At 31.5% G+C, this 23,082-nt stretch overlaps 5 protein-coding genes across 9 annotated transcripts; 2 read left to right on the forward strand and 3 right to left on the reverse strand.

The window, feature by feature from the left end:
- The first annotated feature begins 582 nt into the window (after positions 1-582).
- LOC119829985 lies at positions 583-10,340 on the forward strand. Of its 2 annotated transcripts, XM_038352775.1 has the most exons (12): positions 583-833; positions 906-1,116; positions 1,354-1,477; positions 1,759-2,303; positions 2,921-3,261; positions 3,705-3,815; positions 3,904-4,546; positions 4,620-4,644; positions 4,904-4,981; positions 6,088-6,209; positions 6,295-6,334; positions 6,417-10,340. In XM_038352775.1, exons 1-12 carry the CDS (start codon positions 765-767, stop codon positions 10,201-10,203), a joined length of 6,096 nt encoding a protein of 2,031 aa, XP_038208703.1. In that variant the 5' UTR covers positions 583-764; the 3' UTR covers positions 10,204-10,340. The 2 variants fall into 2 exon arrangements, with proteins under 2 accessions (XP_038208703.1, XP_038208704.1); XM_038352776.1 differs by lacking the exon at positions 4,904-4,981.
- A 745-nt stretch (positions 10,341-11,085) lies between these two features.
- LOC119830047 (HIG1 domain family member 1A, mitochondrial) lies at positions 11,086-12,243 on the reverse strand. Its single transcript, XM_038352882.1, has 3 exons — positions 12,125-12,243; positions 11,780-11,893; positions 11,086-11,640 (listed from the first exon to the last, which is right to left on the reverse strand). The coding sequence occupies exons 2-3, from the start codon at positions 11,868-11,870 to the stop codon at positions 11,447-11,449; spliced, it is 285 nt and encodes a 94-aa protein (XP_038208810.1). The 5' UTR covers positions 11,871-11,893; positions 12,125-12,243; the 3' UTR covers positions 11,086-11,446.
- A 683-nt stretch (positions 12,244-12,926) lies between these two features.
- On the reverse strand, positions 12,927-16,183 carry LOC119830271 (beta carbonic anhydrase 1). 3 transcript variants are annotated; one of them, XM_038353226.1, is made up of 5 exons: positions 15,724-16,174; positions 15,286-15,370; positions 14,410-14,597; positions 14,101-14,289; positions 12,927-14,002 (listed from the first exon to the last, which is right to left on the reverse strand). In XM_038353226.1, the coding sequence occupies exons 1-5, from the start codon at positions 15,814-15,816 to the stop codon at positions 13,793-13,795; spliced, it is 765 nt and encodes a 254-aa protein (XP_038209154.1). In that variant the 5' UTR covers positions 15,817-16,174; the 3' UTR covers positions 12,927-13,792. The 3 variants fall into 3 exon arrangements, 2 of the variants coding, with proteins under 2 accessions (XP_038209154.1, XP_038209155.1); XM_038353227.1 differs by lacking the exons at positions 12,927-14,002; positions 14,410-14,597 and having other exon boundaries at positions 14,119-14,289; positions 15,724-16,183; XR_005287838.1 differs by lacking the exons at positions 12,927-14,002; positions 14,101-14,289 and having other exon boundaries at positions 14,462-14,597; positions 15,201-15,370; positions 15,724-16,183.
- On the forward strand, positions 15,525-17,495 carry LOC119830268 (serine/threonine-protein phosphatase 2A activator-like). Its single transcript, XM_038353224.1, has 2 exons — positions 15,525-15,708; positions 16,198-17,495. Exon 2 carries the CDS (start codon positions 16,198-16,200, stop codon positions 17,182-17,184), a length of 987 nt encoding a protein of 328 aa, XP_038209152.1. The 5' UTR covers positions 15,525-15,708; the 3' UTR covers positions 17,185-17,495.
- LOC119830272 (HIG1 domain family member 1A, mitochondrial-like) lies at positions 17,391-22,087 on the reverse strand. 2 transcript variants are annotated; one of them, XM_038353228.1, is made up of 4 exons: positions 21,947-22,087; positions 20,650-20,810; positions 18,982-19,083; positions 17,391-18,039 (listed from the first exon to the last, which is right to left on the reverse strand). In XM_038353228.1, the coding sequence occupies exons 3-4, from the start codon at positions 19,073-19,075 to the stop codon at positions 17,822-17,824; spliced, it is 312 nt and encodes a 103-aa protein (XP_038209156.1). In that variant the 5' UTR covers positions 19,076-19,083; positions 20,650-20,810; positions 21,947-22,087; the 3' UTR covers positions 17,391-17,821. The 2 variants fall into 2 exon arrangements, with proteins under 2 accessions (XP_038209156.1, XP_038209158.1); XM_038353230.1 differs by lacking the exon at positions 21,947-22,087 and having other exon boundaries at positions 20,650-20,822.
- Between the last annotated feature and the right edge of the window lie 995 nt (positions 22,088-23,082).

The following is a 23,082-nucleotide window of genomic DNA, read 5'->3' on the forward strand; positions in this document are numbered from 1 at the left end:
CGAATTATTTTTATTGAGTATGTGTTCGTATGCACCAAAACACATTGAAATAAGTGCACGATTTTATATGGACATTTTTGAAACGACAACTGTGCATTTTGTATAATGAGTTTTTTTTTATATCGATACACGCTCCTTTTGGAAGAAATAATGAGTCTCATTAATTGTTTCCTTTTTTTTTTGCGTCTTTTACAATGGCTGAAATGTTGCTTCATATAAATAAGGCAACATTTTATAATATGATTTTATCCCTCCTAGCTACTAATATTATTATATATTAGACGCTCGTCCTGGCTCCGCTCGGATATCAAAAGTCCTGTTATATCCCAAGGGGCGTATCACGACAAATAATATATATCAGGATAAATAATGGCACTTGAGAAAGACTTAGGAAAATTTATCGATTTATTTAAAATAATAAGAAAAATGGTTTTGTACTTAAATTATTATTAATTATTCCTCAATATTTTTTTTTACTTTATAAATTTAAATCCGTGAACGCGATTTAACATTTTACATATAACATAGGTGACATAAACGGCTTACTAAACTGTCAACTGTCAAATATTAATTGACAGACATACTGTGACGTATAAGTTCGTTGGTAATTGTTGTTTGAAAGCACAGCGCTTAATTTATTTATTGAGTTATACTATTTATTAATTTAAATGAATTTTTCATCTATTAAATAACCTTATAACACTTTGTCGCGAAATGTGTATACGTATTTTTTGTTTAAAATCTAAAAACACGAAAACGTCAAGATGACTTCTGAAATTGATGTTTCAAGAACAAATGAATTTCAACGACGTCGAAAGCTTAGACTTCAACAGGTTTGCATATAGATTTTTCCAAATGTATTGGTATGGGAATTAATAATATTAACTGTATATTTATAAAAATAGGTCAGGGAACAGTCAAAAGACATAGCAAAGAAAATACGACAACGCGCCAAAGTTGAAAAGCTGCGGCATGTTATAAACGTTGACGCAAAAAAGGAAAAGGATTATTTCGATTTGCAAGAAAAATTGGTTGGTCGATTGGAGCAATTGTATTCTCAAAGCTTGGAAAATGTCGGTGCTGGACATAAGGACGCGTCAAATATAAAAGAAGCAGGTGAAATATTACGTATTATACAATATGTCCTTATATTTTTTTTTCTTCATTGTGCTGATAAAGGTGTTTTAACTTCATATGTAATCAATCTTAAATATGAATATAGTTTATATAAGGGCCAATATAAACAAGAAAGTTTATGAAAGAGCCCAGCTCCAGTGAAAAATTTAGTCTATATTTGATTTATTATTAAACCTTAAATTATACTGAAAGTAATTGCTTGATTATATACTATAGATAACGAACAAAAAAAGGATCTATCCAAATTGAGGGGGAGAGAAGCTGTTGCAGAACTAAGAAAAAGAAAACAAGAAAAGTTGGATGAGCAGAAGAAGATCCTGGATAGAAAATTACAAGCTAGGTATATTGCTCTTGTTGTTTATCTAACATATTTTATTTGCTATATTATTAATTATAAAATTAGGACAGCAACAGTAGTATATGGTATATGTATGTATGGTAGAACTCGCTGGTCAGGTTTTTTACTGTTAACTGACTCATGATCTTTCATTTTTATATGTGAGAATCAATACCAATATTATAAATAGTAAAAGTCTATTTATTACACTGGCATGGCTAAAGCACAAGACTGTTGTTTCCAAATTTTTGAAAAAGCCAAGCAAAATCTACTTTATTTTTCAGGGAGGCTGCAAATGAGATTAGCAGAGAAAAGGGTGTGTTACTATCAAAGACTTTAGGATCCAAGTCTGCTGACAATCTACAATCAAATAATATAGATGTTTGTAGTGATAATATTGAAAAGGACAAAAATACAGATAAACCTAAAAACAGTGAAGATACTAACATAGCTAAAAATGATATGGGTACCCAATGGGAAGGTGATGAACCAGGTAATGAATGGGCACCCTGTATACCTGCTTTATCACTGCCAAATGACAAAGATAGCTTAAAAGATTCAGGACATGAGAGAGACAAAGCTGACCATAACAAGAGGATAAATTTATTCGCCCTTAGTGATGAAATGCCCTCCAGCCTAAGAGGTGGCCCGTCATCAACAGTCATGAATGTACCTCAGCAAAAACCTTCTATGACTTTAATATCTGAATATTTGCAAAGCAGAAGTTTACGTTTGAGAGAGAATGAACCCGTCACAAGCACAAAAAAGACAGATGACTTGCAAAGTATTAAGCAAACTATTCTTAGAAGTCGATCATCAAGACCCGATGGTAATGTCTCCAATCATGTTTGTCATGTACTTGATAAACAACTTATACCGGTACCGTCCTGGAAAGCTGAAGATAGTTACGATATTTGTTGTTATTGTCATAGGCATCAGCATAGTTCTAATAAATTTTTGACATATATTAATAATAATGTAACTTATCCTTTCCATAGTACAGATTTTTCTCCACATTCTATGAGAGGATCAGTACAGAGAAAAACTAAATTATTTAATACACCAGGTGAACCAAAACACCTAACAGTAATGGCATTGTAAATAAGTCATTTTCACTCATTAATCATGTAGTTTGTTTAACTCTGTTGTGACTTGATTTGCCTCTGGAATATTTTACAATTATTGATTTATATAGTATAAATTTTAAATAAAGCCAAGTAATTGTATAATTGGCTTTATTTAAAATTTGCTGGCAGGCTTTGTTTTGAAATTATACAATTTGATGTAATTTGCCTACAGTAAATCCTTGGAAAAATATTGTGAATCCTTGGAGAGTAATTGATGTATAATTAGATTTCAAAATAGTGATAGTTTTGTGTAATTTTAGTTCCATTTATTATAGGTTGTTTGGCCAATATTATCCAGTAATAAAAGGTTTTTTTACAGTTTCAGTCAAATCAGACAAATCAAAAAGAGAAAGGGTTAACACACTCAATAAAAAAAATTCTGTCTCTATGTACAACCATAGCACAAGAGACACCCATGAAATAATATACAACAAAGATAAACTTGTTGTTCGTGAACAAAATGCAGCTGATGATGATGCTTACATTAAAGCTTTAAAGGAGTCATCCATAGCACAAGATGTTGAAAACAAGCAACTCGAAATAAAGAAGCAAGAAATGAGGAATAAGGTAGCAATGACAAAAGAGAGGGTCGACAAAGAATACAAGGATACTTTAGCGTTTTTGAATACTCTCTCTAAAGAGACAACAAGCAGGACACAGGTATTGTATAAGCTTCTATAGGGGTGATCTACTTATTTTCACTGATAGAAATGTAGAACTAGATTGTCATTAACTTGGAAAAATTACACTAATATATATGAAGAAAGAATTGTTTTATCTATTTTTTTTAATGATCTTAGATCAAGTTGAAAAGAGTCTGTGCTTTGTTTTTCTTTTTTTCGTTATTTGTTCCTGCATTTAAAACAAATAATCAAATATAATATACTAGCTGCGCCCCGCTTTTCCACGCGTGTAAGTCTCTATCCCGTAGGAATATCGGGATAAAAGGTTGCCTATGTGTTTTTCTAGTTGTCCAGCTACCTACGTACCAAATTTCATTGCAATTGGTTTAGTAGTTTTTGCGTGAAAGAGTAACAAACATACACACAAATATACATACTCACAAACTTTCGAATTTACAATATCACATTTTAAATCAATAGAAAATCGCATATATGGACAGTGAGAGACAGGAAATGCAAAAAGAAAAACATCAGAAAAAATTACAAGACGAATTTAGAAGGATAGAAAGAGAGTGCAAGAGAAACTGTAAGGTAATGAATTAAGAAATTAATTTATAACAAAATTTTTATTTTTATTAATTTATTTTGAATTCACTGTATAATTTGCAAATTGTTGCAGCATACTAGAAATCAATCCATTTCAATTAATAAAAGTAGGTGTAAATCTAGATCTCCTGATAAATTTGACAACAATAATGATGCTTTGCCAAGAAACTTCCAATATGATTGGATGCCAGTTCCAGAAAGTGATGGGATGTATGCAGTACACACCATTCCAAGTACAGCAAATCCAAAATCCAGTAACACAGTTAAATTTAACGATATTGACACTTACCATGAATACAGGTCCCGTCACAAACACACACCTCCAACAAAAGAAGGGAGTAAAGACAGAGAAAGAAAAAGAGTTGTTGAAACAGTAATAATAGAACAAAACAGTAATGAATCAACAGATGCATCTTCTGTCATTTCTGACACAAGTTCAATGGAACAAGGTTACAAAACTAGAACAGATAAAGATCGCTCTGATGATCCTGGTCTCTCAGATGGTGATAGAATAGTGATTTATAAGATTTTAGATTCAAAAAGAGACAAAAAGTGTAGGAGTGACAAAAAATCGAAAGCCATTAATAAAATTTTCAAATCCTTAAGTACAACAGAGAAGGCGAATAAAGTGGAAAATAAAGAAAGATCTCAACAGCAGGAGCAAAGGAATGTCACAGATAAACTTGAATGTTCAGATCTGGATAACTTAAACGAAGGTATTAATAGTTTCAAATTTATTTTTTAATTTGATGAAACATTGAAATTTTATTAATGGTTTTTATTTTGCAGGTATCTACAAAGTGAGCGAAAATGGGTGAGTAAACTGTTGATACGCATTATTATAGGTTTTTACATTTGATATGAATTGATATTCAGTAAAGGACTTTACCTTCAGTTTAATCACTATTGTAGCTGTATTTTTTTTCTAAAAAGCCAAGTACTTTGTGAGGTTTATACATATTGGTAATTGTTGATTCTTTTCTTTGAATTACAAATTGAAACTCAGCAGAAAATCTTGTTAAATGAAAATTTAACTACTGATATACTGATGCTTGTAAAAATCTTGATCCCAGGATGTCATATAATATTATGAGTTGTTATGCTGCTAATGTGGAATTGTGGCAAACATCTACCGAGAGAAGGCCGTGGTGGTAATATTTCGGATATTATGATTGATTATCATATATCATATAATAGCAGTACAGTTGTTTATTGTAATTTATTATGTACTTAAACTTTATCGTAGAACTTTAAAAGTAGCGCATATTTACTAACCTTCTATAAAATTATCATTTCATTGAATTAAACTCAACAATCACATAAATGTATAAATTTGCGTATTGAATGTTTGTTTGGGTTTGCGAGTGTAAGACATAAATAAAATACTTTTGTTCTACACCCTTACCGAGTTTTTAAGTTGTTATTAACTGCGTTTGAAATAAATTTAAACTAGCTGTGACCCGCGGTTGAAGCCGCGTAAGTCCGTATCCCAGTCCAGCTATCTACGAAGCAAAATAGTATTATTATTCACCAATAGATGTCAGGAAAAAAAAACACGAATAAAACACGAATATGACATTTTCTAAAAAAAAATCCTAGCTAGATCGATTTATCGCCCCCGAAAACCCCTATATACTAAATTTCATGAAAATCGTTGGAGCCGATTCCGAGATTCCAATTATATATATATGTATATATATATATACAAGAATTGCTCGTTTAAGGGTAGTATAAGATAAAGGTAGCTTTTAACTTCTATGTTATAATATGTTTCATGTTCCCTAAAAAGTATAATATGTAGTGATAAAAGGTTGTTTAGTTAGACAAATGTATCATTGATTTGGAGACAACCCAAAGCTAGCCTACCTAGCAGCAATCTTAAAACAAATGGCACTGTTCAGTAAAATAAACTGTTTTTCTGCATATAGAAGATAGAAAAAAGCAATTCAGAATCGTTAAGCTTTTGAAAGTAATATAATGAAGAAAGGAGGTCTGTTTCCTTCCTCCTTACCCTTCTCAGCCCTTTCCTTTATTCCCCACATCAATCATTTCCTTATCTAGTGCCCTATCCAGCTATACCTTTTAGAATCGACAATTCATTTGCAGTCGTAAGCCCCACTGATAGTCGCCTCACGCCTCTAGAAATGTTTATAGAGGTGGTAGTAGCGCTTACCATGGAGGCAACCCCCTAACTCCTTTGCCCACTATGACATAAAAAAGTTATTGATTTGTTCATAATTTTTACTTTATATTTTAGGGACAACATAGCTTCTATGTATTTCACTGAAAGTAATCGGAATACAAGCACATATAAAGTTCCAGACGCAACGCAAAAATTACGAGAAAGTAATAGCTCCAAGCATGACAAAATTCTAAATGGTAACTATAAAAGTGTAAATATGAACTAAATTAATATAGATTTCTTTGGAATATAGTAAGATTACAATTAATATTTTATTTATAGGTTTTGAACCATCTAAAGACAACAATGTTACACAATCAAGGTAAATATTAACCATTCTGAAAAAATAATACATACATATCTGTAATTATTGTACGCAATCAAAGTTTTAATCGTCATTCCAGGAATCGACACTCTTGTTCTGGGTGCAAATGTGCATGTTCAAATACGTATCAGCCACAAACATCGGCTGCCACATCCACTTCTTCATTCCAAACTGCTACAAATGATAAAGCTCCTCATGGAATTTCCGATGACGGCTTTTTAAAAATTATAAACGATGGGCATCAAGATGCTGGTAAATTTTATATAGGTGCTTCAGGTTTTCTAAAAGACAATAACTATGAAGTTGTGATACAGCTTAAAAAAAAAGAAACGGACAAATTGGAGGGAAAAAGCCAAGAACTTAATGTGAATGTTATAGATGATTCACCACCACTACCACCACCACCACCACCGTCTCATGTGTTATCAAAGGTCGACACTGAAGTACAATCATCTTTTTGCAACAATTTAAAAGAAAGTTCTGCTCAAACGTCTGTAAATAAAGAATTAACAACCGAAAATGAAATCCTACTTCATTCAAAATCAGAACCTATTCTAGTTACAAAAGCAGCAGAGCAATCGACGTCGCAGAGAAATGCCCTGGTTGGTGATAAAGACACCAATAATAAATCAGATACAGTTGTTGACAAAGGCATTCATACGTCGTTTCACGATTCGTTTGCTATTCCTGAAAATGTTACTAAAGTGGACCCTGTATCAAGACCAGCCACTTCTACATATACTCAAACTTCATTTAGTTCGCCAAATTCACGACCCGTATTCATGCACATGACTTCATCTACTTCCACAGCATACATGAGTCCACCGGAAGTAATTATACCACGTTTTTTGAAAGAAAATCGTTCTCCTTCAAATACTGCTGATTTACTGATTAATGATAATTTCAGTAAATTGAATGAGCGAGGATGTAGTAAACAAAACAAACATTGTAAATGGAAACATCAAACGAGAAATATTTCTACAGAGAAAGTTCGTAAATGCCAGTCAAGACATATATGTAGCACTACCGATACTCCACCAAATACAGCTCATAGCTATGATTATAACGGATCTTGGTCGGAAAACGTTGAATCTGAAAAATATACACATACATTGCATGGTAAAAAATGTAGAAAATCCAATAAATATAAAAATAACTTTTCATTACATAAAAGTTCGTCCAAGTTAATATGTGGCAGTAATTCAACAGCTGTTTTATCAAAGAAAAACATTAAAAAAATATCCAATATTCATCAACTGAGTTCCACTAAAAGTGGTTTTAATCCTGTTGTACAGCAGTATGTTAACAAGTTATTATTACTCAATAAAGAATCACTTAAAGCAATCCAAGTTGTCAATCAGGAGTGTAGCGCCGTGGACACACCAGGAAGTTCAATTATTTACAATCCTTTAAATACTGATAGTAAGGACTTGCCTATTCAAAATCAAATTTCTTTAGAACAAATAAAAATTATGCTTGAGCAGCAAATTTTTCAAGAGCAACATAAAAGGCAACAGAAATATTTTGAAATTCCACCCAAATTTATGTTTAGATTACCCCGTAAAAAACCTGTGCACAAAGTTAAATCTTTAAATATTTCAAAGCGATTTTTGAGAAATAGACAATTTCAAGATATTCAAAGGGAAAGCAAAGTTCGTCTCGAAAAATGCAATAAAGCTGAGTCATCTTCTTCTTCTGCAAAAGTATCTTCAACAAAACAGTTATATTTAAATAAGGATAAGGATGCATCTGATGTTTTAATCACAAAAAATAAAAATCGAAGTAGTTCGCCCACTCCTAGAAATACTAAAAATTATGCCTCTGGTAGCATAAATAATGTTGGTAAACCCACAACGCGACAAAAAGAACCCTTGTTTCAAGCTTCGTCTCATTACTCTTCTGATGGAACTCATTGCAGTAAGGAGGATTATAAATTGCATCTAGATAGATGCACAATAACGCCCATGACCTCTGATTCAGAACAGAAACTAAGAAAAGTTAAAAACACTTCTCATAATCCTCCAACTGATATTTCTACTCAAACAAGTGGAATCGACAGTGAAATAAATTTTATGAAGCTAGCCGAAAATAAGCTTCAAAATATGGAAAAAATTGCTGATTTGACAGATAAGTGTACCAAGCGTTTATCGAATTTAGCTAAAGTTCTCGAGGAAGTAAGGCGGAATAAATCTTTAGTATACAGCCATTTGTCAAATTCTGACACTACATCCGATTCCGAAAACAAGAATATTAAAAGAAATGAAAATATACCAGAAATATTATCAAAAGATAATATACTCACAAATGTTCCAAAAGCACCTTTGAAATTCCCTGAGAAAGATAAGATTGACGAGGATAACTATGTTCCTTTACTTGGAGATATCCCAAAGCCTCTTACACCCTCAACATTATCCTTATCAACTATAAGTGAAAAATCAAATCTTCCAACAACAATTAAACCAGATCAGACAAAGATGAAAGCCAGACCCCCTCCTGCGTTGACGCGCGTTAATTTAAAAAATGTGCAAGATTTTTATGCTGCTCCACATGAATTATCTACTGTGATTGAAGTGGATTCACCGATGAGTATTAAACAAAAAAATCATTCATCCCGTCGTGAAATTAGTCAAGAACTACCATGTAAAATTAATGAAGACGATAATGAAAAACAGTTGAATAAAAGATATGAAACTCACACAACAAATGAAACTGGTCTGGATTTAGTAGATAGTAAAGGAAACTCATCGAAACGTCCGTCTTCATCAGACTCGGCTGACAATGCTAAAATACAAATGATGGATATGAAATTATTTAACGATATTATGCTCAAACCATTTTTAAGTTTACAAGAGTATGCAAAGCAATGTGATGTTCATATCGATGAAGGGTCAAATATAGAAGAGGTTTTTAAAGATGAACATATACAAGAAGAATTAAGCTCTTTACATTCTGATGGTAGTCTACCTGATGTTATCTCAGAATTAATCAAAAGAAAAATTATTACTGAGCCATTTAAATTCGATACGGCATCTCATGTTAATAGTACAAGTATGTCATCTGAATCCTCTTTGTCCCTTTTAGCCTTATCTAAAATCCGCAAGGAAAGAAAAAAGATTAATAAATTCGCGGTGAACAAAGAAAATATGGCGGAGACCTCAGAAACTTTAAGCATTTCATCAAACCCTGATTTAGAAAATGCTTTTCAGAAACTAGGCATGGGTTGGGCTTCTTCTACATTAAAGAAAACTAAAGAGCGATTGGCTTTATCTTCTTCCTCGAACACATCTAGTTCAAGTTTAAGTCACTTAAAATTTAAAAGCTTTAACAAGGAATTACCAACTATAACAACTGAATCTACAATATCGGAACAAAACGATTCAAATAAAAACACCGGCCAGCCAAGAAAAATGGTTGATAACTCGAAAAATGCAGAGCAACAAACATCTTTGATAAATTCTATGACTGTGAAAGAGTTTTTGACAAATGAATTGGCCAAGAAAATTATATTTACCAATAAATCTAATAAAACAGGCGATGACGAGTTTGTGTCGCTGTATGAAACGAAAATGCCAGAAGAGATTAAAAATACGACTGAAATGTGTGAGGACGATAAGTCTCTGGCAAGCCAGAGCAATAATAGAGCCAGGACATCAACTCCTGTCCAGATTTATAAATCAAACACATACCAATCGTCTTCTAGCACAAATACATCCAATGGTTTATTTAGTAATGCAGATGAGCTCTCTTCAGTGAAAGTTACTTCAACCTCCATACGAAATCATTCCACATCCGACAAGGAAGATCTAACCATTCCAAATTACAGCCTTAAGAGAAAGGGCTTATCTGATTGTAGTAAAAGTGAATAAGCAGTTATGAAATTTAAATTATTTGTTAATTTTTTTCTGTGATTATTTAAATATTTTTTTTTTTATATGTAGCCATTTTGTTGATGACCTGTTTAGATTTTTATGTATATAAAGTAATGAGTTTATAGTGGAATAAATACATTTTCTGAAATATGTATGTTTTATTTGTGATCATCCTCTTAGACATTCACTGTAAATGGCGCAAGTTTCATATTATACAAATATAATCAAGAATGTATTTTTATTTGTTTAGATAAAACATTCAATTAATTCGTATACATATAAATAGCCCGTTGTAATATTACATTTTTTAAGGATTATGTATTTGCTCAACTTAAGAAATGTGCCGCTCTTCCTGCGGCCACCGGAATAAACTGGTGAAAAAACGGGTGCAGACTTGCGCAATCTTGAATTTGTTTTACGCTGGATTATTCTTTTTTATTTTACCTTCTAAAGTTGACCAGGCTTTTTAATACTTAGTAACATCATATATTACTCTTATACTTTTTTTTTTAAATATCATTTAACATTTTCGCGATATTACTATAAGTATCTGAAGAACTCTGTCGACTTTATACTACTACTAGTTGACTTGGCAAACGCTGTTCTGCTATACTCTTATCATTAAGAAAAGTTCATGAAAATTGGTCCAGCCGTTTCGGAGGAGTATAGTAACTAACATTGTGAGAATTCGAGAATAAGTAAAAAAAAACTACTGATTTATTGTATCAGGCACATGATCCGCCAGGGGCCAAACAGGTATTTTATAAAGATCACTATTGATAATTTAAACAAACTATTTTTGAATCAAGTCACATTTATTATACAACATCATTTCTTAACATTATATTAAATAGGACATTTATCACAAAACATTACCTCAAAGGTTACAAATGGAAATGTCAAAAAATAAATATTACAATTGTCATAGACCAAACTGTATTAGAATATCAGCTAAAATCACAGAACACAAAACTAACAGCTAAATTAAATTAGTATTAACTTATTCCTATAGCCACAGTCATTGGCATTAACTACCCCCACAGTACAGCTCATGACAACATACAACAATAATATACTCATTTGCTGTATGATCATTATATCAGTTGTTTTGACCTGGCTATTGTTTTGTGTGCATAATCATTCTGATCATATTCGAGAATTACCCATGTGTAAGCTTCAAATACTGTGTATTGTGTAATAAAATTTTCATTTGCAATGTCTAATTTCATCTAGCTGAACATTATTGTTCTTTCTTGTTAGATTTTAACAAGTATTTGTCTACTAGTTGATACCCAAGCCCTAAGGTGAGAGCTGCTACTGCAGTTCCTTGGGCGGCCACACGAAGCTGCATTAGGAATACACTTGTGCTCATTTTGCCTCTGGTCTTATATTTGTATGCACCAACTCCACATACACCAATCAACCCCATAATGCCTGTAAGCAATTTTAATTGATAGTGAAATACAGCAATTTATATCTTACTTTAATTATAACAATAAATTTAAGTATCATAAGTTGTTAGTCTAATGTAAGATAAAGTTAATATATACAAATTGGAAGAAATTAAAATTACCAAGAATCATGAATGGAGAATCTTTTGATTTCCGGGCTAGTCTTTGTGCTTGAGACTCATCTTTGTATTCGAAAATTCTTTGTGGATCCATTTTGAGATTCAAAGATTACAACACTGCAAATAAAACAGTTCACACGAATCATAAATAAGTAAAACAATTTATTATAAAATTTATGATAAATTTTAATCCAGAATTTTAAAGATTATTTACGTACATATTTATTACATAAAATAAATTAAAATAAAGAATATGATGTGTCTTAGTAAAGGAATAAAGGAATAAAGAAATAAGTTTTATATGGACTCATAACTGACCTTTTTGTAACTTTTAATAAATGATCTTACCTTAACCTTATATAAAATTAAATAATTATATAATTTTAGGAATTCCACAACATTGCATCACTTTCAGTAACCTTGTCGATTTTCAATTTTCCATGATCTGTGTCAAAACTAAACTGTCAATTAATGTCATATAATATATTATGCCATCTTGACATCTACTACAGATTCAAAGAAGGAGGATACCGTATATAGTTTATAATGTATGAGAAGATGCATATGTAGGCATTTTTATTTGAAATTAGCTTTCCGTCCATTGCTTTGTTCATATGGACTACAAAAATTTTCTGCTCCACAGATTTTATGAATAACATAAGAAACATTTCTTTTCAGAGTAAGTAATATTCTATTTTTATATGAATCGATGGTATTAAATTTTACCGTCTAACTTCACATAGCCGATTTGCAGATTCCGAAATCGGGGTAAAAAAATTTTTTTTTTGTTTTATGTCCGCTGTGGACCGCTAGGTATTCATATTTATCTATTAAGGGATGAAACAGTGGCAGCCCTAGTTTTCTTTCTATTAACACCATATGGCGTATCTATTGTATAACTGCTTATACACTATTGTATAGATCTCGACTTTTACATTTTATGGAGAATTTAAAATATAAGATAATTTTTTATGACACTTTGTGAAGCAGCTTTCTTTTAATAAAAAAAAATTAAATTGGGCCATCTGAGAAGCGCAATCTCAATGTAACATTACTAATTTCAATCGACTAATTCGTAATGTAAATTTGACTTGATTTTAAAATATTCTATTTATAGCAAAATATTATTAAAGGTGAATAAAAAAATGCAAAAAGTAAAAGCAAGTTTATTTTAAGAGGTTTTCTTAAAAATAGGTACATAAAGTTGGCCCCAAAAGTACAAACATATTTAAAGCACAATTAATTAAACTATGATTTTTTTGTTTTGTAATAACAATGTATAAAATTTGTCCTACAAAATAGCAATTTTTATTTATTACCTACTTTATATCCGCTTATTCTTTATTATTAGCACTAAACTGAAAGTTTATACTAAGCTTATTTTCCCACATATATAACAGCGCTTATTACAGTACACTAATTTCAGTATATAAATTTAAAAGATAATTTAGAAATTAAACCATAATCACACTGTCTTCAATTTAAGTACTGAATCAGATAATGGGCATGATTTAGAACCAACGGATTCAGATATTATCTAAGACTGGATTCTAGATCAATAATTTAATTAATTACTATTGATCTTGTGACAATGTTTAATAAGAATAAATACTGTCATACGAGAATGTAAAAGTATCAAAGCAAGATTTATATAGTCTGTGATAATAAAAAAGTCATATCAAGATTTAAAAATCTATTCATTATTCCAAACCTTCCTGACCAAAAATTATCTCAGAAAAATAATGCGCTTTTCATAATAGTTAAGAAGCATTAAAATAACTCAAGTTTCAAGTAAATAAAAGTGATTTTACCTTCCTAACTGTATTTCCAATTAGACTTCTAAATGAATCAGCTAGTCAGAAACCATTAAAATACTAACTCGATGATAGCGCACTTTCCTAAATTCAGTAATAAGTCAACTAAATTTAGTGTAGTATAATAAGCGCTAAATAAATATTTTTTACCATTAACGATAATAACAATTAGAAGATTAAATATATGTATAAATCTTTTTGTCTATGAGTAATATCTCCTCACTTCAGCTAGTATAGATTCATACGTCGATTCGTCGATGATAACAAACCGTTTCGCTCGTCGACTAAAGTAATATATGTCTCCAGTATAAATATCGAACCATAGTGCATGGATATGTAAGTCGTGTTTTTCTAGGCGTTTTTTCAGCATACCATAGGACGCCACATTTTGAAGCTGCTGCAGCGTATTAACCTGAAAAAAGTATAATTTATAAAATTTACAAGAAGGATAAAAGAAAATTCTATTAAACAGTTTTTGTATTTCAATGGTGTCGCCATTGTTAATATTACTTGAGACAATTTATCCTCTATGCAGAATTTGTTCTCAGGGTCAATATATGCTACAAATTTCCGTTGAGGCGTTTCAGCTGTAAATAGCATTGGTTTGTTGAAATCGCCATTCATATCTAAAAATTTTTGAAGACTTGTATTTCCGTGTGTACAAAGCCACGACTTAAGGGGAGATATTCGCCGCTGTTCCTGTAAAAAAAAAAACAAAAATACTATTTCTGTTCCTACTTATAATTAATTCTTTTTTTTGGTTTTGAATGCTTATATGGTTATGCCCGAACCCTAAAATAAAGTGAGTGAAATACTTACAATACTAGATTCTTTCTTGCTTTTTAATTTGTATAGGAGATTCATTGCTTTACAGTCACTATGTCCGCAGACTATGACATGTCTGATATCATTTATTATACATCCTAGTTCAAGTCCTGCGGGTTCACAACTAGTCATTTCATCTATAAAGCTTTGAGAATGTGGGACTAGATTACCAGCATTTCTGACTGAAAGTATAAATCATCTGAATTAATTGTTCAAAAGAATAACAATCGATAAAGTAATCTGCGTGTAAAGACTTTCACATCGCCATATTATATCCCAAACGCGGTAGAGATACAACTATGGTCAGAATCTATTTGTTTGAAACAAATGGCTGGTATTAAACGGAAAATAATGAGCTAAAATCTGCATATTTTTATAAAAAGAATAGTCGGGGAAACTATTATTGAACGCCATCGGAGTTAGTATCATCTATGATCGCAATCACGGCGTTATACTTGAGAATTTTTTCAGACAATTAAAACTGCCTACTTAAAATTTTGCTTAATCAGTATGGTGTGGTAAAAAAAAAGTAAAAAATCCATCTTAAAATATTATTCAACTAAAATGCTTTCACTGATCAAATGGTTCATCACTGCTTCAATACATATACTGTACACTATGTTATGGTCACCTCATTAGAAAGAGACGCACCATCGCTACGAGCCACCTCACACAGACTGGTTTTTGCGCCATAATGAACAGTTTAGTTAGTAGTATAAATTACAACGTTGGTCTTTGCTATCTAGTCTCCTATCTTCAGACACAAGAATCGTACTTATAATAACCTTTATTGAGATGTGAAAGAAAGACAAATAAATAGACGATCACACTTTCACATTTATAGTATTAGTAAGTATAAAGGATACAAACCAACGAACATGTCGCCTACACAAGTTTCTGTGAATCGTGTAGGTATCATTCTACTGTCCATGCAAGTGTAAAAAATTGCTTTAGGCTAAAATAGAAACGAAAAATTAATAGCTTTGTTTTTAAAATGAAAAGATTCGAAACATAAAAAATATGACAATAATATGAGTTATTATTATTTAAGATATTACAAAGTACATATTCTTAAATTTATAAACTGAACTGTAAACGTCAACTGGAGTAAATATGTCAAAATCAGTTTTTTTATTGATATAAGAGACAATAATTGACATTTGAATTCGCACCGAAATTAAGGACTGCAAAAGCAAATACCTACGATTTCCTCAAGTATTATTATTGTCAATGTTCCTAATTTGAAATCATACAATTTATGCGTTTGTAAAATCACAATAAAAATTATTTAAGGTTAGTTGTACTTACCACGGGATTGTCTTTAACTTGCTCAAATTGCTTCACCATGCTTGCTCTGTCTAAAACACGATATCTCATAATACCTCTTAATATTCTATCCATTTTGTGTGCTAACTAAATTTACATCCCATCATTGGGCTGCCACTACTATTTGAATTCCTAACGCGTGTATGTACATAATTAAAGCTGATTTTGACATTTGTGACCTTCATTACTAAAGCTTATCGGGCGAATGAAAACATTGAGATCAACATGTAAAACTGTAAAAAATATGAATGCGTATTTTATTACGATTGTTTTATAGTACCAACATTATGAGATAATATTAGAAAAGGATGTGATGGAAATAATTATTAATAATTGTTAATTTTTTTGCACCTAGAGCTTGCATCATTTTTACACTGTTTTTCATCAGAATACATTGTACACTATCCTACAGTACTACTTTTATATATTATATACAATATTCCTTTTTCATTTAAGATGAATACAGAGAGTGTTATTGGGGATGGAGCTACTTCTGAGAATGTGACACCATTACTACCTATAAATCACCGTTTTTTGGAGCCTGAACGGGCGGTGAAATCCATAACTGATATGGCCATTTGGGAAAAATCTGAGGCCTATATGGAATACACTGGATTCATTGCTACTTTAAATGAAGCAATAAAAAGTAAACCTTTGTCAGTTGACTGTAAAATATCAGAAAATATAATAAAATTTGGGCACATGTTGGACCAAATAAATGATTTAATAAATGAATTCCCACCTATTGAACAACCACAACGGTTTGGTAATACTACATTTCGTGACTGGTTGGCAAAAGTCAAAGTTAATTCTACACAATATCTTCAAGATGCTCTGGATCCAAAACTGCATTTAGCTATACCAGAAATTAAAATATATTTGGAGGAAAGCTTTGGCAATGCCACAAGGATTGATTATGGAACAGGACATGAAATGGCGTTTATTATGTTTTTATGTTGTCTTTACAAAATTGGTTCCCTCCAGCACGACGATCATGTTGCAACTGTCTTCATTTTGTTTAACAAATATCTCAATATTGCAAGAAAGTTGCAACAAACATATAGAATGGAGCCAGCGGGAAGTCATGGTGTTTGGAGTCTTGACGATTATCAATTTGTACCTTTCATATGGGGCAGTTCCCAGCTGATTGACCAACCGAGGATATATCCGCCAGCTAAATTCCTAGAAGATGATATTATTGAGAAATTTTCTGATGATTATATGTTTTTATCCTGTATTAAGTATATAAAAGAAGTTAAAAAAGGACCATTTGCAGAGCATTCTAATCAATTGTGGAGCATCAGTGCTGTTGGTTCTTGGGCTAAAATAAATCAAGGTCTGATTAAAATGTATAAAAAGGAGGTACTCGCCAAGTTTCCTGTTATACAGCATGTATTGTTTGGATCTCTTTTGCCCATACGTAGATTCCCTATCCAACATTAATGATAAATAAAAGCCATTGTTGTATTCTATTTTTAATTTATTTACTATATCTTATGTTATTTATATTCAGTATTATAATACATGTATTGATTTGATTTCAATTTGAATCAAATTTTGTAATGAAAATGTGATATTATTATAATTTCAATTTAGATATAATTGAAATTGGTATTGGTTAAGTCTAAAACTTGAAATGAAGATATTTCCTATATGATTGTAGAATCAGGTTTTACTTTTTACCTTCATATTACTACTATGTAAAGATGAATGAGTTGTAGGATTGTTACTTTGTAATAAAATTCTAAAGCAAATACTTCGGTTTTTCTTTAACAATTAGAACACTCATAAATGAATCCATTATGCATGTTGATTCCCAAATAATGCTCACATTTCTATAAATGCGTACCTATTTAGATATAAATACTGCAAAATATCCAGTATCAATATAAGAAGTCTTTTCAAAACAATCAAGTAGCATCTCTCATGCACTTCGCAATGCTTCTAGCATACATTTTAATACTTATTATTTCCCATGCTTTATGCAACTGTCAATAACTGACCACAGCCGTTTCACTTATCACATAGCATAAATTAAATATCTCAATAATTGATCACTTATATATGCGTAGGAAATGTATTAATGCTCATTTCCTAATACGCTAGCAGCGATAGCTTCTGGCTTCTTAGCAAAATGGTTTCTGTAGAGCGTGTACGCCATGCCAAGAGTGAGAGCTCCGACGGCAGTCCCTTGCGCAATCACACGAAATTGCATGAGGAAAACGCTAGTGCTCATTGCACCACGATTTTTGTATGCGTAACCTCCATATCCCACGGCCGCGGCAAGCCCAGCTAATCCTGTAAATTAAAAAGGCTTATTAGTGAAAAACGCAGTCGCGTCATCCAAGAATATTAATTTAAGTAGCTAGGTAGGTACATCTTTCTCGAAATGGCACTACTTATCAGGTTTGAAAGTTTCCAATCATTTACGATTAAAATTGGAATTATACAATATTAGATAGTATATGGGATGGATGTAGAGGCGCATGCATCAGTATCATAATATCTCTAACCTTTTTAACTATCAAACTTTAGTAAATAGAAAAGCTAAAATAAAAAAAAAAAAACAGCAGTAGCCAAAATACGTGGTAAGTACTTAGGCGATCCAAAAGTATCGAGTAATAAATAATCAGGCATTTCCGGTGCTACTAAAAAAACATTGCGTATATCCGTGCCGTAAATGGGGCAGTGCCACTGGTGCACAAGATGTAGACTCTGGGAGGGTTACGGCAATGCATACATCTAATTATAGGTCTTATTGATTTATTTAATATTGGAGAAGTGCCTCTCTGTATTCTGAACTTTCGTTGCTTGGAAGAACATCGACAGAAAACGAACATCGCGAAGGAACATCATTATGTCTCTAGCCCTCTATGCAGAAAGCGTGGAAAATGTCGAAGATATCGTATGGACAGATGAAATGAAAGAATAAATACTATATTAAACGAATAAAATACTTTTAGGGGCACTCATTAGCTACATTTAACGCGGATTGTGGCTAGGAAAAAAGCCACCTTAAAATTGTAAGGTATTAATACTCACAATCATTGCTTTTGGTTCGCTGTTGTACATTCCTTTGGAATATACATAAAACGCAGAGGGTTTTTTATTTATTTTAGGTCGCTTTTTAACATCAAGGTCATTAGCGACCACTGTAAAAGTTCATAATTATACTAGAATGCTTAAATTAGCGAATCAATTTTTATTAATTTTAGGAGCTAAAAGCAGAGTTATACGTACCAATTACCATGAAAGGTGACTCTTTGGATTTTCGTGCTAATCGTTCTTTGTGAGTTTCTTCTTTGTAGTCGAAGTCTGGTCGTTCAAGCGCCATTGTGTATTCTAAAAAATAATATCACTTGAATTAATATTGTCAATATCATATATAATTCTTTTTTGTATATATATACATATTAGCGTTCAGCCTATATATAGCCTTTCTCAATAAATGGGCTATCTAACAGTGAAAGAATTTTTCAAAATTCAGTAGTTCTTGAGATTAGTGCGTTCAAACAAACGAACTCTTTAGCTTTATAAAAGGTGGCTAGATATAAATAATTATGTACTACTTTTAGGACAAACAGTTACCTAAATTTTAAAGTAATAATAAGGTGGGAAAAACTAATAAGGTCTTTCTCAAAGAGTAGGCCTTTCTGCTGTGATGACTAAAGAGCAATGAGGCTTCACAATATAGTACACATATCTATTTTAGTTTTCCTTTATTCTTGTCATAGTATAATAATTAATTACCTAAACAATTAAATAACATGTACAAGGAAAGAAATGCAAATTAAATCAAAACCATTATTTTAAGTTACCTACATAAATAATTGCATATTTAGGTTAATAACCATTTACTATAACGTACACTTGGAATGACAATGTAATATTATCGAACTTTGGAATATATTCGGTTATCAAATTATATTCAATAATCAATATGTACCTACATCAAATTTACGCCTGAATGAAACAGATAAGTAAAAATATCTTCATATTATAGTTATCTGTTTCATTCAGGCGTTATATTTGTTATACGTGTAACTTTGGAATGTATTGTGTACCTATGTGAGATCTATGTCCATCACGTAGTCATTTACAAAGTAGGTAAAAACTTAATTCCTTAACGCATCAGCAACAGATGTACCTAGTTAGGGATTAATAGACTAACATCTTGAAACTTTAGTATACCTACGGTTTTGAAAGTAAAACGAAAAAATTCTTTAACCGACTTTTCGACTGTATTTTTTTTAGGTTTGTAACCACAGGACTTTCGACTGCGTGAACCGATTTGATGGTTCTTTTTTTATTTGAAAGCTAATGACTCCCGTGTGGTTCCTTCATGTGAGTTCTAGTTCTGACAATTTGAAGGTTGTTTAATTTATGTTAAAAATATTGATCAGATACTATAAAACGACATTGCCCGAATAATTCTCTTTAGTTTAACAGTTTGCTAAATTTGTTACATAAAAGTATTTTATCATTGTTTAAATTGATTAGATTTATGTAGATTTAAGATGTTCTTTGAAATGATTCTTTTGCAGAAGCTATGTACCTACTTTTCATAATTTCTAGAAATTAATTACAGTTATATGATAATACTAAGATTGCTAGGAAAAATTGCACAGCCGTCTAGACTCTAAAAATAGACATAAATAGAAAGACTTGATTAAGTAAGTACCTAATCAAGATACTAGATAATTTCCAAGTGGTGACGCGCATGACAATTAAGAAATAAGAATTTTCACAAACGGGGTTTTAACAATGTTAAAGGAAGTTCACTAAAAATATGAAATAACGTTTGATTTATATCTTAGGACCTAGCAATTTTTTTTGTTTGTGTAATATGTGTAATTTGTAATAAAACGATATCATTACTTTTAAAACTACAGGAAAAACATATCTTACCTTAAAACAGAAGTCAAGGTTATAACAATAGAAACGCGCGGGTCGACGTCACTATATCAATTTAGATTATTTGTTATTATTACGCAACACGTCTACAACACACAGTTATCAGCAGAGGACTGTGAAATCTGAACGGTGAAGTGAATACGCTGAACCGGCCACTGCAAATATATTCCAAGCATACTATAAATGACGTTGTTGATCGAAGAAATGACGACACCACTGAGGGAAGTCCAATGCGCATTGTTACACATGAGGAAAATGAATTGATTAATGTTCTCAGTAGACATCCAGTAAAGTTTAAATTGGCTTAATTATCCTTCTACACTTTTAAACTTGGTTTGGGTACAAAATAACTTTCATATTCAATTTTTCATATTTTCATATTTAATTTCGCTTTTTCATATTTAAACTAAGTAGGCGCCTTGTATCATAATATGATTCTATTCTATATGACCTTATTCCGCGATATTATATAAGATGTTATGAATCCTTGATATTACTATTCCAGCGAGACGTTTTAAATAAATAAGTTCAGGTTGTAATAAAATAGAAAATATACCATTTACAAGACATCCCAAACTTCAAGACATATCATGTCTAAATAAAAAAGGTGTGTGTGCGGTATACACGATGGAAGTGAAACTTCAGTAAATCGACAAAGAGTGAGATGAATATATATAAAACTAGCTGTACGCCCCGGCTCCGCCCGGGTAGTTGTTTATTGTAATTTAAATTATAATAAAAACTATCCTATCTCTCAAGTTGGATCGAACTACACATGGTGTGCGAATTTTATTATAATCGGTTAAGTGGTTTAGGAGACCATTGAGGACAAACATTGTGACACGAGATTTATATATATAATTAGATATAAAATAGTATGTATATTTCTGTCTCGTTCTTAGCCGGCTTCATTCTACACATTTTTGTATTTGTGTCTCTTTCCTGTCGATTTTCCGTTGCATCAGGTTTGAAATCACAACGATTCTAAAGAAGTTTCACTTCAAAAAAATCTGTCGTTTGCACTACCTTTAGTTGTAGATATCACTAAATAATATGGCGCAACTTTAACAACCAATTTTACAACCTGTTGAAGTAAAGTAACTCGGTTATTAGTGTAATATTATGTATCTGTGAATCAGGATCCATAACGAATATTAACGTCCCGTAACCAAGCCATTAAATCTTAAAAAAAAAAACGAATATTAACGTATAATATTAAATTATATGAGATGATGTTATTTCCACATTGTAATTTCAATGTTAAAAAGCTATAGTCACTTTTTAAGCTTACCTTAGATTGCTTTCTTTCTTTGATTCATTGTTCCTGATTCAAACATTATGATGCACGTATTCACACACGAACACAAATACACACACACTTCTCGGACCACTATATATTTAAAATAAAATATTGATGTAATTCCTACTTCATAAGTGCTTTATTAGTTGTTGAATTATAATTATGACTAAAATTATTATAATTATACGTGTAATTCCTCGTAATTACATGACGTGTGCACAGTTTCTGATATCCAAGATACAGTCAGCAGCTTAGTTAGGATCACACTGTACCTTGTAAGCTAACGCTACTATTATTTACTACTATTGCTTAAAGAGATTTTTATTATATTGTTTATTTTCACATTAAAACGCTGACCTAGATAATTGATTATTGCAATTGTTTTTGTCTGATAGACTACTGACAAGTATGCGAATGAAGACAATGAATAAGCAAATTATACGAAAAGTACGATACCTACGAAACACGGTAGCTGGCAGCTGCCTTACTCAATAAGCTTTGAAAATTCAATATTGTTTACCCTATACTTTTATACTATTTTCCATAGTTTAGATGACTAATCTTCATTCTTATTTTTATAGGTAGTTACTCATACTTACTAAATAATATTGAAAGGAGAAAATGTTTATGACTTTCATATCGCAACTGATTTGTTGAGTCATGACTTTTCTATCTGGAGATAATTGGGAGCCTAGAGAGTGATACTGATACTATACTGAGAGTATAACTAATTTTTATCGCGGTAAAATATCTCATATCCACGAGAAGATCTGTAAATATGTAGCGAATGCGAATCATTCCAAATTGCATAAATTTCGATAGATGGGGGTTTTTACTGTTATTTTCATTGATCAGGCGGTCGAAGCTGCGGGTAATAGCTAATTATAAATTAAATTATATCCATAGAAAAATATTTTTTTTTTCCATCTTAATGAGAAATATAAATTGTACGATGGCCGCCGGTTTATTAATTCGACTTGATAAAGAGCAAACATTTGTTTTTGTATGTGTGTTTGTAATGTTATCACACACAAAGCACTGCATCGATTTCAAAAATTATTTTACCACTAGCACAGATATCACAAATAACGGGAACGGGAACTATGCGCGTTTCCCTTGGTCATCGC

Source organism: Zerene cesonia, chromosome 11 (genome assembly GCF_012273895.1).
Source record: "Zerene cesonia ecotype Mississippi chromosome 11, Zerene_cesonia_1.1, whole genome shotgun sequence".
Classification (NCBI taxonomy): domain Eukaryota; kingdom Metazoa; phylum Arthropoda; class Insecta; order Lepidoptera; family Pieridae; genus Zerene; species Zerene cesonia.

Excerpts from the sequence above, each read along its gene's own strand:
- LOC119830272 (XM_038353228.1), bottom strand. The coding sequence starts at position 19,075 with ATGGCGCTTGAACGACCAGACTTCGACTACAAAGAAGAAACTCACAAA. Across the intron at positions 18,040-18,981 it reads GTCACCTTTCATGGTAATTG|GATTAGCTGGGCTTGCCGCG; the intron begins GTACGTATAACT and ends TTTAATTTACAG.
- LOC119830047 (XM_038352882.1), bottom strand. The coding sequence starts at position 11,870 with ATGGATCCACAAAGAATTTTCGAATACAAAGATGAGTCTCAAGCACAA. Across the intron at positions 11,641-11,779 it reads TTCTCCATTCATGATTCTTG|GCATTATGGGGTTGATTGGT; the intron begins GTAATTTTAATT and ends AATTGCTTACAG.
- LOC119830271 (XM_038353226.1), bottom strand. The coding sequence starts at position 15,816 with ATGGATAGAATATTAAGAGGTATTATGAGATATCGTGTTTTAGACAGA. Across the intron at positions 14,290-14,409 it reads GCAAGAAAGAATCTAGTATT|GAACAGCGGCGAATATCTCC; the intron begins GTAAGTATTTCA and ends TTTTTTTTACAG. Across the intron at positions 14,003-14,100 it reads TAGAGGATAAATTGTCTCAA|GTTAATACGCTGCAGCAGCT; the intron begins GTAATATTAACA and ends TACTTTTTTCAG.
- LOC119830268 (XM_038353224.1), top strand. The coding sequence starts at position 16,198 with ATGAATACAGAGAGTGTTATTGGGGATGGAGCTACTTCTGAGAATGTG.
- LOC119829985 (XM_038352775.1), top strand. The coding sequence starts at position 765 with ATGACTTCTGAAATTGATGTTTCAAGAACAAATGAATTTCAACGACGT. Across the intron at positions 3,816-3,903 it reads AGTGCAAGAGAAACTGTAAG|CATACTAGAAATCAATCCAT; the intron begins GTAATGAATTAA and ends AAATTGTTGCAG. Across the intron at positions 6,335-6,416 it reads AACAATGTTACACAATCAAG|GAATCGACACTCTTGTTCTG; the intron begins GTAAATATTAAC and ends TCGTCATTCCAG.